General features: G+C 40.3%; 2 protein-coding genes across 7 annotated transcripts in view; one reads left to right on the top strand and one right to left on the bottom strand.

Moving 5' to 3' along the window:
* The window catches only part of CENPP (centromere protein P), a 279,890-nt gene that overhangs the window by 82,270 nt on the left and 184,641 nt on the right, over nt 1–12,979 (top strand). The gene's annotated exons all lie outside the window — the stretch shown is intronic.
* On the bottom strand, nt 8,218–11,281 carry OMD (osteomodulin). The gene is made up of 2 exons (XM_032260486.1): nt 10,297–11,281; nt 8,218–9,432 (listed from the first exon to the last, which is right to left on the bottom strand). The coding sequence occupies exons 1-2, from the start codon at nt 11,249–11,251 to the stop codon at nt 9,092–9,094; spliced, it is 1,296 nt and encodes a 431-aa protein (XP_032116377.1). The 5' UTR covers nt 11,252–11,281; the 3' UTR covers nt 8,218–9,091.

The raw sequence follows: 12,979 nt of genomic DNA, 5'->3' as shown, positions 1-12,979 counted from the left end.
CGATGGGATAGGTGGGAGGGATAGGTGATGGGGTAGGTGATGAGGTGTTCTAGGCAAGGGGAGCATCATGTGAGTGGAAGGGATGCGGGTAGATCATTTAGAAAATTTATATATGTTTTTTGCATACCACTGGAGCTTGGAGGGAGAGAGAGAAGTCAGGGGAATGGACCATATTAAGACATGCGCCTAGAGAGCGGGAATAGAGGTTGGATTAAGGAGAGTATTTTATATCCTGCTAAAGTATTTGGGCTTTAGTCTGTAGTCAGTGAGAGACCATGAAGAGATTTTTTAAGCCAGTGATGGCTTAAATATGATCCTGTTTGCATTTTAGAAACATTCCTCTAATGTTGCATTGTTGAAGAATACCACTGTTCATCTTTGTAGTGGTTATCTATTACTGTGTAAAAAACTCCCACAAAGGAATGGCTTAGTTAAAATAACACACATTTATTATATCACAGTTTCCGTGGGTCAGGAATTCAGCATAGCTTTGCTTGATTGTCTGCTTCAGGATCTGCATTTGAAGTACATCTGGCATTGCAGCCTCACTTCAGTGGTTGAATAGGGAAGGATCCAATTCTAAGCCCATGTGGTTGTTGGTGGCATTCAGTTCCTTGCCAAATGTGAAACTGTGGACCTAAGTTTCTTGCTAGCTGTTGACTGAAGGCCTCCCTCAGTCTCTTGCCATGTGAATTCCTCCATAGGGCAGCTTACAACATTGTAACCCGCTTCTTCACAGATGGAGAAGGAAATCGTCTGCTAGCAAGATGGACATTACCTGCACTTCTGATACCAACAGCAAGTTCAGGAGATTCCCAAAACCACTCTTGTTACATTTGATATTTCCCTAGGAGAATTCTCAGAACTCACGGAAGACCATTATACTCAAGGTTATGGTTTAAATAGAAAAAGGATACCCCTAAAAATCAGCCAGGGAAGAGATCCATAGGGCAGTGTCTAGAGGGCTCCAAACTTGAAGATTCCATTGTTCTCTGGATGCATTGCTTTCCTGGTGTTGATATGTGGCAGTGTATATGGCTTATTGCCAACGAGGCAAGTTTATTAGCAGTGTTCAGAGTTTTTATTGGGGCTTTATTAATAGGTTTGATTAATTGATTGATTGAATTCAGCCTCCTGGTCCACTGATAATGCATAACCCAAATCCCTTATCCTATATCACATGGTTAGTCTTTCTGGCATGATCACCTCAACCTTAAGACTGTCAAGTGTGGCTGATCTCACCCTAAACAAAAACACTCCTATCAGAAATGACACAGATCACCTCTCAGATGCCAAGGCAAAGCCCAGACTTCTCTTTAGGCAAAGCTAAAACCTTTGCTACACAGTACTCAGTATAAAATGCTTGAAACAGGTGGTTTTCTATTCCAGAAAGAAATGAATGCTGATAGAAAGCTATTTAGCTTTCACTGTACAGGAGTAAAAGATGAAAGCTGCCTCATACTCAAGAGCAGCATTGCATCCAAAGATGAAAAAGTCTTCTTTATGGAGTTCTTTTTTTGGAGACAGGTCTTCTCTGTTATTCAAGCTGGAGTGCAGTGACACAGTCATAACTTACTGCAGCCTCAACTTCATGGGCCCAAATGATCGTCCCACTTCACCGTTCTGAGTAACTGGGACTTCATGCATGCACCACCATGCCTGGCTAATTAAAAAAAAATTTTTTTATAAGGAGTCTCCTTATGTTAGCCAGACTGGTCTGGAAGTTTTGGCCTTAGTGATCCTCCCACCTTGGCCTCTGTGGAGTCCTTTTAGGTGACCCTATTGTATTATCTTTGGTGCCTTATAGGGGTTTTATTTCCTTGAACATGTATCATTGGTCTGTTGGCAACCAAAAAAATGTGTTGAATGGAATGGACTTTTGGAAATAAGAGTTTTCAGGGAAAAAGTAGTTTTGGGAAGTGGTTTAATTCTGATAGAGACCATATAACCTGCACATGGATTAGCTTTCAATAAATGCTACAGACTAGAAGAGTCTTTTCTTCATTTTCATCTTCATTCTTTAACTTTGTAGGAAATCATTTGGTTTAGTAGTCAGAACGCCTGAGTTCTAGTTTTGTCTTTTTGTTTGTTTGTTTTGATTTTTAAAACAGAGTCTCGCTCTGTCGCCAGGCTGGAGTACAGTGGTGTGATCTCGGCTCATTGCAACCTCTGCTTCTTGGGTTCAAGTGATTTTCCTGCCTCAGCCTCTGGAGTAGTTGGGAATACAGGTGTGCACCCACCATGCCCAGATAATTTTTGTATTTTTAGTAGAGACAGAGTTTCTCCATGTTGGGATGGCTGGTCTCGAACTTCCCATCTCAGGTGGTCTGCCCACCTAGGCCTTCCAAAGTGCTGAGATTATAGGTGTGAGCCACCGTGCCCGGCCTAGACAAGTTCTAGTTTTGATTCTTCATGAACCTTCCGCTGATCGTGGGCAAGTTCTTTAACGTTTTAGGCCACAGTTTCTTTATCTATTGGACTAGAATCTGGTTACTCCAGAGTTCCTCAGCCTCTACACTATTGACATTTTGGACTTGATAATTCTCTTTTGTGGGGGCTAGCCTGTGTGCACTGTAGGATGTTTAGCAGCACTTCTGCCCTCTACACACTAGATGCTAGTAATGGTACCCCACTGTGTGATGACCAAAAATGTCTCCAGACATTGCCAGTTGTCCAGTGGTGGGTGGGAGTTAGGGGAGCAAAATCATTTCTATTGAGAACTGCTGAGTTACTAGATACGTGTGGACCCTTTTTAATCCAGCAATCTTGATTTTGTGGAAAGTCTGTGATTTGGCTCTCCATCTTAAATCTCATACTTATGCTTGAAGCCTAGTTGTTTGTTCGAACAAGAAATATGAGAACCCATGTATTCTACTTCCTAGACTAAAGGGTCAAATTGGTATGGAGAGGACTTATGACTCAATGTAAGGAAGAGCTCAGGGTAAAATTGTATCTTATTTGTGAATTTAGTTTTTCTCAGTAGTACATAAATCTCTGTATAGTGAATTCATAACCTAAACATGTGAAGTGATGCAAGATGTGTCCATGATGTTATGATATTTATAACTAGGCAGATTTATAACTTGGCATAGTTATATCTATTTAGGAAATTAGAACATATAAGAAACTTCAGATGTTTAGCTGTTATGATTTAATTTTGTTTCCAGCTGCTCTTATACTTTATTTCCAAGATGTAGAAGAAATGGACTTAGAATCAGGAAACCAGGGCTTTAGGTCTAGCCGTCCTTGGGGACATATGAATTCTTAAAACAGAAAAATTTTATAGAACAGACAAGGTTTCTTTCTTCTATTTTCTTTTTTACTTCATGGAGCTGGTTAAGTGTGTTATATATGCATACATCTGTATTTTAGTTTAGTGGTCCTAAACTTGAGAAATAGGGTGAAAATGTGTAGTGTTTCAGGTAGTACTTAAACACTGGCTAAACATTCTCAACCAGTATTATCGTGAACAAACTTTTGAAGTATCCTTCTTAAAATTTCCTTTTTAAAAGTTAAATATATGTTCATTATACATTTATATTTATTAATTAAGCTTTGGTTTATGGTGCAATTTGGACTTATTTGCTAATAGTTACAGTTTAGCCTATTAGCTAACATAACTAGGCTGGGCGCGGTGGCTCAAGCCTGTAATCCCAGCACTTTGGGAGGCCGAGGCGGGTGGATCACGAGGTCAAGAGATCGAGACCATCCTGGTCAACATGGTGAAACCCCGTCTCTACTAAAAATACAAAAAATTAGCTGGGCATGGTGGTGCGTGCCTGTAATCCCAGCTACTCAGGAGGCTGAGGCAGGAGAATTGCCTGAACCCAGGAGGCGGAGGTTGCGGTGAGCCGAGATCGCCGCATTGCACCCCAGCCGGGGTAACATGAGGAAAAACCCTTCTCAAAAAAAAAAAAAAAAAAAACAAAAAAAAAAACAAAAACATAACTAAATACTTGGTGGTATAATGAAAAAAATAATAAATGAATTTTCACATTTTTCTTTATTGCTATAAATATCATCATCTGGTTTAGTCTGTAGCTCTGATAGGTAACTGTGCAGTCTTGATGTACTACTTAAAGAAAATACTTTATTCTTCATTGTCTCCCAGGGAAAGCATTGAGGTTTTTCTTTGTTTTGTTTTTAATGAGAAATGCTTGGGCAGGTTTGAGTTAAGGCATTTTCAAGTACCAAAAAATGATTGTTAATCTGCCTCCCCGTTGGGTCTTGAGCTGGAGGATATGGGATGCATTTACTTATATGCACTTTTAGAGGAAGGAGCTAGAGCAGAGTTGAACTGTTCTTACTAATAAACAGAAGCAGTTTGACCACACTCTGGCTCAGAGAAGCTAGCAACCCAGTGCCTTGTGAGTGGGTGGAGGGAACCTGCCATCCTCGCCCTGGTGGGCCATTCAGATAGTGCTTTGAAAAGCTGCACTGTCCAATAGTGATTGTGAAGTAGTTGTGAGAGATGTGATTTAAGCACCCTAGTGAAACCCTTAGTAGTCTCTCTTGTCCACTAATCTTTTGTATGAGTGGAATGTTTGAAGGAACCCAAAGAGATGCTGACTGTTTTGTGTGCCAGGAAAAACAGTGTGAGCACCCAGGAGTGTACAGTATCCGGATCTGTGGGCTGCTGGGCCAGATGTGCTGCAGTGAGCCTTACTATTCCTGCAACTCGTGTGCACTTTATGTGCTTTATTATATCTATTATTTATCTTTATCCTATGACAACCATATGGAAACCATCTTTTTTTGAAAACAAAGAGACACTTAGAGAAACTAAATAACTCATTGAGAGTCACCTAGCTTAGAAGTGTCATGTCAGGCTTTATACCCACATAGCTCTTATATCAGATTCCTTATTTTGAATTGCTAAATTTTTTTTTTTTTTTGAAACAGGATCTCACTGTGACACTCAGGCTGAAGTGCAGTGGCGTGATCTCAGTTTACTGCAGCGTCCACTTGCGAGGCTCAGATGATCCTCCCACCTCAGGCTTGCCTGGCTAATTTTTCTATTTTTAGTGGAGACAGAGTTTCACCATGTTGCCCTGACTGGTCTAGAACTCCTGAGCTTAAACAATCTGCCTACCTCAGCCTCCCAAAGTGCTGGTATTATAGGCGTAAGCCACCATCCCAGCCAGAATTGCTAAATTTGAATTGCAATTTTATTATTTGCTAAGGCTGTTCTTTGAGAATTAAATGTATTTTCTTTTATTCATTTAGGAGGAGATACAAATTGAAGCTCCAGAGTTCTGAAAATGAAGGTTTTCAATTTTTTTAATTGTGCAAGAAGTAGAACAAGTAATTGATTACCATGTCTTTATGTTAACCCCACTCAGGAGCTTGTTCGCTCCACTTTTGCCAGTCAATTCCTGCTGCACATTTATTACTTTTTCCTGGGAGCCTTCAACTACTTCTCCAGGTCCTCGCCAGCTGTGAAAGTTATGGTATCTGTGCTTATACAGTTTTTCATAGTTATTGCCACATTAATATTTTATTTCATCCTTGTGTTACAGTGAGTTGTTTGATCTTCTCTTTATTAAATTCTTCAAATAACTGCTTTATTGAGATAAGTCACATTCAATACAATTCATCCTTTTAAAGTATATAATTTATTTAGGGTTTTTTTTTTTTTTTTAAAGATGAGGTCTCATTCTGTTGCCAGGCTGGAGTGCAGAGACGTGATCACGGCTCACTGCAACCTTGATCTCTGGGGCTTATGCAATCTTTCTGCTTCAGCCTCTCAAATAGCTAAGACCGCAGACGTGCGCCACCATGCCTGGGTAATTTTTAAATTTTTTGTAGAGACAGGGTCTCACTGTGTTGCCTAAACCAGTCTTGAACTTCTGGCCTCAAACAATTCTCCCATCTTGGTCTCCCAAAGCACTAGGATTACAGATACGAGCCACTGCGCCAAGACTGATGTATACAATTTAATAGCAGTTAGTGTTTTTGGATTTGTACAACCATTACCACAGTCAATTTTGGAACATTTTCATTACCCCAAAAAAGAAACCATATTACCCATTAGCAGTTACTTCTCACTTTCCCTCATTCCCACGATCCCCTGCTCTAGGCAACCAATGGTCTTTGTCTCCATGGATTCCCCAGTTCAAGGTTTATCCATTTTATAGCATGTATCAGTGCTTCATTACTTTTTATTGCTGAATAATATTCCACTGTATGGATATACCACATTTTGTGGATCTATTGATGGACATTTGGATGGTTTGTACCTCATGGATAACGCTGCTATGGACATTTGTATGCAAATTTTGGTGTGAACATGTATGTTCAGTTCTCTTGGGTGTATAGTTAGGAATGGAATTGTTGGGTTATATGTAACTAACTTTTTTTTTTGCTGGAGTGAGTGGTGCGATCTCGGCTTACTACAACCTCTGCCTCCTGCATTTAAGCAATTCTTTGCCTCAGCCTCCCGACTAGCCGGGATTACTGGCACATGCCACCACGTCCAGCTAATTTTTGTATTTTTAGTAGACAGGGTTTCGCCATCTTGGCCAGCCTGGTCTTGAATTTCTGACTTCCATGATTCCTGGCCTCAGCCTCCCAAAGTGCTAGGATTATGTGGCACCTGGGCATGTAACTAACTTTTTAAGGAACTTTCATACTACTTTCCACAGCAGCTGCAGCATTTACACTCCTTTCAGTGGTGTATGAAGGCTCCAGTTTTTCCACTTCCTTGCCAACACTTATTTGTCTGCCTTTTGATTTCAGCCATCCTAGTGAGCATGAAGTGGTATCTCATCATGATTTTTATTCACATTTCCCTAATGGCTCATAAATTTTAAATTGCTCTAGGTTAGAAATTGTCTTATCTTGGCGGGGCATGGTGGTTCACACCTGTAATCCCAGCACTTTGGGAGGCCAAGGCGGGGGGATCATTAGGTCAAGAGATCAAGACCATCCTGGCCAACATGGTGAAACCCCGTCTCTACTAAAATACAAAAATTAGCTGGGCATAGTGGCACGTACCTGTAGTCCCAGCTACTTGGGAGGCTGAGGTAGGAGAATTGCTTGAACCCAGGAGGTGAGGTGCAGTGAGCCAAGATTGTGCCACCACTCCAGCCTGGCACCTGGCAACAGGGCGACACCCTTTCTCAAAAAAAAAAAAAAAAAAAAGGAAATTGTCTTATCTTTGTTATTTTCTAAAACACACACAGTACTTTCCACGTATTGACTCATAGTGTTTGAATTTATACCCTGTTTTTAAAAATTGCAAGAAAAGGGAGGTGAGCCTTAAGATTTTTTGTTTTAATTCTGTTGAAACTGTGCTTTGCCCATATCATGGCATCATAGTTGCACATTGTACTTTGTTTGTTGATCCCTTATTGTCAAGTCCTATATAAGAAAGGACTTGATGAACGTTGATTAAGTGAACGAATGGAGTTTTGTTTATATTCATCCTGTATTCTTAAGGTTGTCCCTGGGAAAAGGTGAGTGTTCTGGTTCTGATAATGCTGATAATCTCCTCAAAGTTATAAAGAGCATTAAAGACTTCATTTAAACTGATATTTCCAGGGGAAAAAAAGACTTGCAAGCTGGAAAACTACTTCTGAAATATAGTTTGACTTGTCTGTTGAGTATTGTCAGAATTGTTATCATTTGTTTTGGGGTCCCTTATATAGGTAGCCCCAGATTGGTATTTGTCCCTTATCTGAAGAATTCTATGAAACATTATCATGGTATGTCAAGAGAGTTCATCACAGCAGTTAGATAATCTTCATTGTAAGGCATACTTAAAATATTTAAACATGATACATTAATTAAAAAGTGATTTTTAAGGTTTTAAAGAAGATGTCAAAACCTGTCATCTGGTCATTCAAATTTTAGAGGAACTGTATTCAATTTTAGCTTATGTAGACATTGGATGATAAGCATAAATTTTTTTTTTGTTTGTTTTTTCTTTTTTGAGATGGAGTCTCGCACTGTCGCCCAGGCTGGAGTCAGTGGTGCATCTTGGTTCACTGCAACCTCTGCCTCCCAGGTTCAAGCGATTCTCCTGCATCAGCCTCCTGAGTAGCTGGGACTACAGGCACATGCCACCACGCCCAGCTCTTTTTTGTATTTTTAGTAGAGGCGGGGTTTTACCATATTGGCCAGGCTGGTCTCAAACTCCTGACCTCATGATCTGCCCGTCTCAGCCTCCCAGAGTGCTAGGATTACAGGCGTGAGCCACCGGCACCTAGCCAAGTGTTTAGTAATATCATTAGAACTTTATTTTGCCAACTTTAACTTAACCTTGTGAACAAAGCAGTTATTTCTTTGCAAATCATTTTGTAACAAAGAAAGCTTTCTGTGGTTGTATTTATTACAAAAACATTTATCCCAGTTAAAATGGAACACAATAACATTGTTTTGGACAGTTACTGAAATTTGCTAACATACAAATTGCAATGAGAGAGTTTGGTGTTTTTTAGTTCTCCAAATACAGCATTTATAATTTTGTTGTTTTGGTACTCTGAGGAAAAAAGATTGGTTCATTTTGTGAATCTGTATGCCTTGGATCCTTAGTAGGATGGCCTCTTACAAATCAAAAATATTATTTTATGCACTACGTGAACTAGGGGAATGGATGTCATAATGATGAGATCACAAATACCAGCACAAAAGCTTTTCTGAATCGGTCAAAGAAAATGAGCTATTCCTTAAATAAATGCTTGTTACATTAATATGCCCTCCTGTCATTTAAATATCGTCCTTAGAGTGATCAAAAAGGTCATGGCTTCTGGGTCTTTACTGCTAATGCTACTTCCTTCCTCATTTTTAGAAAAATTAGTGTTAATAGAAATGATACACTCACTTTTTAAAACATGATATTTCTATATTTACAAAGAGCATAAGAAACAACGTTTAGTTTATGATTCCCACTTGTCATTCTAATTTATATTTTTAAAGATTTGCATTATTTTGAGTAAGTTCTAATCCTATAAAATGATGCATTGTCACCAACAATTTAAATTTAATTCTGACCTTATGCTAATATGTAATTCTAAATATATTACTTTGAGTAATACATATTTACTTAGATTTACTATATTAAGTATAAGTTTTGTGAAGTCATGTATACCTATATAGTTTCTTGCCATTCTTGAATTTCGTAATAATGAGGGTAAAAGTGCCCTTCTGCTCCTTCTTGTTCTGGGCCCTCATGAGCATGGTCAGGATCATCGTGATCTTCACTATCATCATCATCATCTTGAAATCTCCTGAAAACTTGTGTCTTCAGTTGTATTGTTTGACCATTAGTGCTTCTTTGTTCACCATAATAAATAGTGTGTATATTAGGGAAGCAGAAGAAGATGTATGAGCTTATAGGTTCTTTTAGTTTATTTTGGTCCACACGAATGTATGTTAAATGGTGGTGATGCAGTGGGTCAATAGAAGGACACATCACTGTAAGATTCATCTCTGAAAGAAATAAATTAAAAATTAATCCTGCATTATAGTATAATCCATAATTATAGCCATAATTCTATGTTGGATTTTATGTTGTATGGAATATAATTCTGTTAATTAAAATACTTATAAATTGAAATAGGTTTAGTTTTTTAATATTAAATAATAAAATGAAGAAAATTAAATTATAAATGAGTTTTATATTACCAAAATATATATGACTTCATTTTTTCTGATTAATAATTTCCTATAGAACAATCTGAAAAAAATTATCTACAGTCTCACTGCTTAGGATACTCATATTTCTTGATATACTCTATTATGTCTCTCTCTATATATATAAATATGTGTATATATATGTATGATTTATTTATTTGTTTATTTTTTAGACAGAATTTTGCTCTATCACCCAGGCTGGAATGCATGATCTCAGCTCACTGCAACCTCCGACTACTGGGTTCAATCAGTTCTCATGTCTCAGCCTCCCAAGTAGCTGGGAGTACAGGCATACACCACCATGCCTGGCTAATTTTTGTATTTTTAGTAGAGATAGGAGTTCACCATATTGACCAGGCTGGTCGTGAACTCCTGGCCTCAAGTGATCCATGCACCTCAGCCTCCCAAAGTGCGCTGATTACAGGCATAAGCCATTGCTCCCAGCCTATGTCTCAATATTTAAGACAATTAAATTTAACAGGAAGGACTATAAACTGAATAGCACACCTTTCTCTGGGGCAAATTTCTGCCTTTCCCTTAGCCAACTTTAGAACAACCATTTTCAGCAATGTCTAAAGCATAGCTTATTAAAGATTTTTTTCCTTAAAAGGTCAGAATTCCATTCTTTCTCTCCTTAAAACACAATAAAAGTCTACATACTTTCTATTTCATTATTTTGTAGGTATAGGTGTTCCAAATTTCTTGGAATATAAAATGCTTGCTTCAATTTGTTGTGTCCAACACTGAGTTCTACAAGATTGGGAAGATTAAAAATATTATATGGGATGTCTTGTAGTTTGTTGTGTGACATTCTTAGAGTATGAAGTTTTGGAAGTTTGTTGAAGTATTTTTCGGGTATAGAAGAAATTGAATTATTTTCTAAAGACAGATACATAAGTGAAGAAGGCAAACCAGGAGGCATTGATTCTAATCTGTTATTGCAGAGGTTGAGCTGCATTAGTTTTTCCATTTTGGCAAAGATTTTGTCTTTTAGCAGAGAATCATGAAGGTGATTATAACAGAGATCAAGCATGGTCAAGTTTATTAGCCCATCCATCGCATTTGCCTGCAATTTGGAGATTTCATTGTAACCAAGAAGGAGTCTTTCCAGAGATTTAGGAAGGGGAAATGGAAATTCTTCTAAATTGTTATGCTCTAGATGAAGCTGTAGTAGATTTGGAAGCTTCGCAAACACACCATAATCAATCTTTTGAGATTTAATTTTGTTGTGGCTGAGGTTAATTTCTTTAAGATGAGTTGCATTGATGAATGAATTTGCAGTCACAGCTTCAATTTCATTGAACTGAAGGTAGAGTTGCTGAATGTGTATCGGAATATTTGGGATAGTCTTGAGTTTGCGATTATCACAGTACATTGATAATGGAAAGTTAGTTGGACAGAAGCATTCACTGACACAGCCTAAAGTATATCCATGAAAAGGAACTCCATATTCTACATTTTGACGAAATGGGAATCCTGTTTGGTAATCATCATCTGGCTCTTGGTCATAGTCTTCATCCCACTGATAAGTTTCATATTGGCAATGCACTTTGACTCCAAAAAAGAAGAAAAGAACATATATTGGTCTTAAGAAGCTCATCATCATCATCATCATCTTCTTCTTCGTCTTCTTTTTTTTTTTGTCCTATTGCAAGGAGAAAAGGAAACGTTGTGGAGAATAGTGTGTTAACTCAGAATACGTTTTGTATAAATTGACAGCTACCTATGTCTGTATATAAAAGAGTATTCAGAAAGAATGGGCAGTGCTCAAACTAATTTTTTTTTCCTTTTTTTGTGACAGTCTTTTCTGTTACCCAGACTAGAGTGCAGCGGCACAATCCCAACTCACTGCAACTGCTGCCTGACGGGTTCAAGCGATTCTTATGCCTCAGACTCCCGAGTAGCTGGGACTACAGGCACATGCCAACACACCTGACTTATTTTTGTATTTTTTAGTAGAGACAGGGTTTCACTATGTTTCCCAGGCTGGTCTCATACTCCTGACCTCAAGGTATCTACTCCCCTCAGCCTCCCAAAGTGCTGGGATTACAGGCATAAGCCACCAAGCCCGGCCAGAGTCCTAATTTCAAACCTGAGCCTTCTCCACTGTACTGGTTGCCACCCTGCATGTCAGAGGTCATTCACAGTGGGGGTTAGGAAGGTGTCAAACAAAGGTTACCAGGAACATAACCAGGGAGCAGATGATCTAAGGCCCAGGAGGAAGACTTCCTGGAGGAGACGGGCCCAGAGCTGAGACCTCAGAGACTACTAGGAGTTAACCAGAGAAGCCAAGGGAGGGGTGATGCAGAGTGAGTGCGGGGGCGAGAAACCACACAGTTGTGCAAGGGAACCACAAGCAATTTGGTGTTATTAAGGCATGACGTGGGGCACTGGAGAGGTCTCCAGGGCCTTGTAAGACAGGCCCAGGAGTGGGGATTTCAAGTTGAGGGCAATAAGGAGGCACTGAAGGTTTTAAGCAGGGAGTGGTATGATTGTTGCCACTGGTAGAGGCAGGCCTGGAAGCCAGGGTTCTTGACTGTCAGCCTGGAGCTCTGGGGAGATACAGGAGAGGTGCTGGCAAAGTTGAGAGGGTGTTCTGCCTGCCCTGGGGTCTCAAGGCTGGCACGCTCTGCCCTGAACCCTGCTGCTGCAGGAGAGATGCCGCCCTCTGGGTCCTGGCCCACGGGGCATCCATGAGACACCTGATCCCCTGTGTCAGGTGTGGCTGGGGTTGGGTGAGCAATGGGAGTGCAGGGAGCACCTGCTGGGCCTTCCTCCCATTAGCACTGGGCTGCCTGCGTGTGCTGGATACGGTGGCTGAGTCGGGCCTTCCTGGTGCCTGACCCTGGCCTGGCCTGACCCAGGTGGCCACCAGAGCTCTATGGCTGGGCTATGGCTACTGTCACTACCACTGACAAAGCTGTTGGCCCAGCAGGGAGTCAGCCTGCAGCTTGCAAACCCACAGCAATCTGGGCTATGAGGGCACATCAAGACCAGTCCCTTTCCCAAAGCAACTCAGCCATGGCCCTGCTGATGAGCAGGAATGAATTCGGGAAGCGGCTTAGCATGTGCTCTCTTCTCTGGAGCCCTGGACATGTGAGAACACGTATATCCGTGGGCCATGGACAGGTCCGATGCTCAAAGCCTGATGAGCAGCTGTCTGCAGTCCCCAGTAGACCCTACAATTGGCAGGACAGGAAACTTTATTTTTAAATCAAAGCAAATCCAGATCTGTCTCCTAGAGGGCCTAGATGCAGAGACACCCCTGTAGCAATAAGAACACCCAGCCCAGCCGGGTGGTGGCTCATGCCTGTAATCCCAGCACTTTGGGAGGCCAAGGAGG

The sequence above is a fragment of the Sapajus apella genome, unplaced genomic scaffold (genome assembly GCF_009761245.1).
Source record: "Sapajus apella isolate SASKATOON/1434 unplaced genomic scaffold, GSC_monkey_1.0 scaffold118, whole genome shotgun sequence".
NCBI classification, from domain to species: domain Eukaryota; kingdom Metazoa; phylum Chordata; class Mammalia; order Primates; family Cebidae; genus Sapajus; species Sapajus apella.
This window is presented reverse-complemented; position numbering and strand designations above follow the sequence as displayed.

What these genes read in the sequence shown, in the direction of transcription:
- OMD (XM_032260486.1), bottom strand. Translation starts at nt 11,251, where the DNA reads ATGATGATGATGATGATGAGCTTCTTAAGACCAATATATGTTCTTTTC. An exon ending in ACAAAATAATGAAATAGAAA is followed by an intron (nt 9,433 to 10,296) that starts GTATGTAGACTT and finishes TATTTCTTTCAG; the next exon opens with AGATGAATCTTACAGTGATG.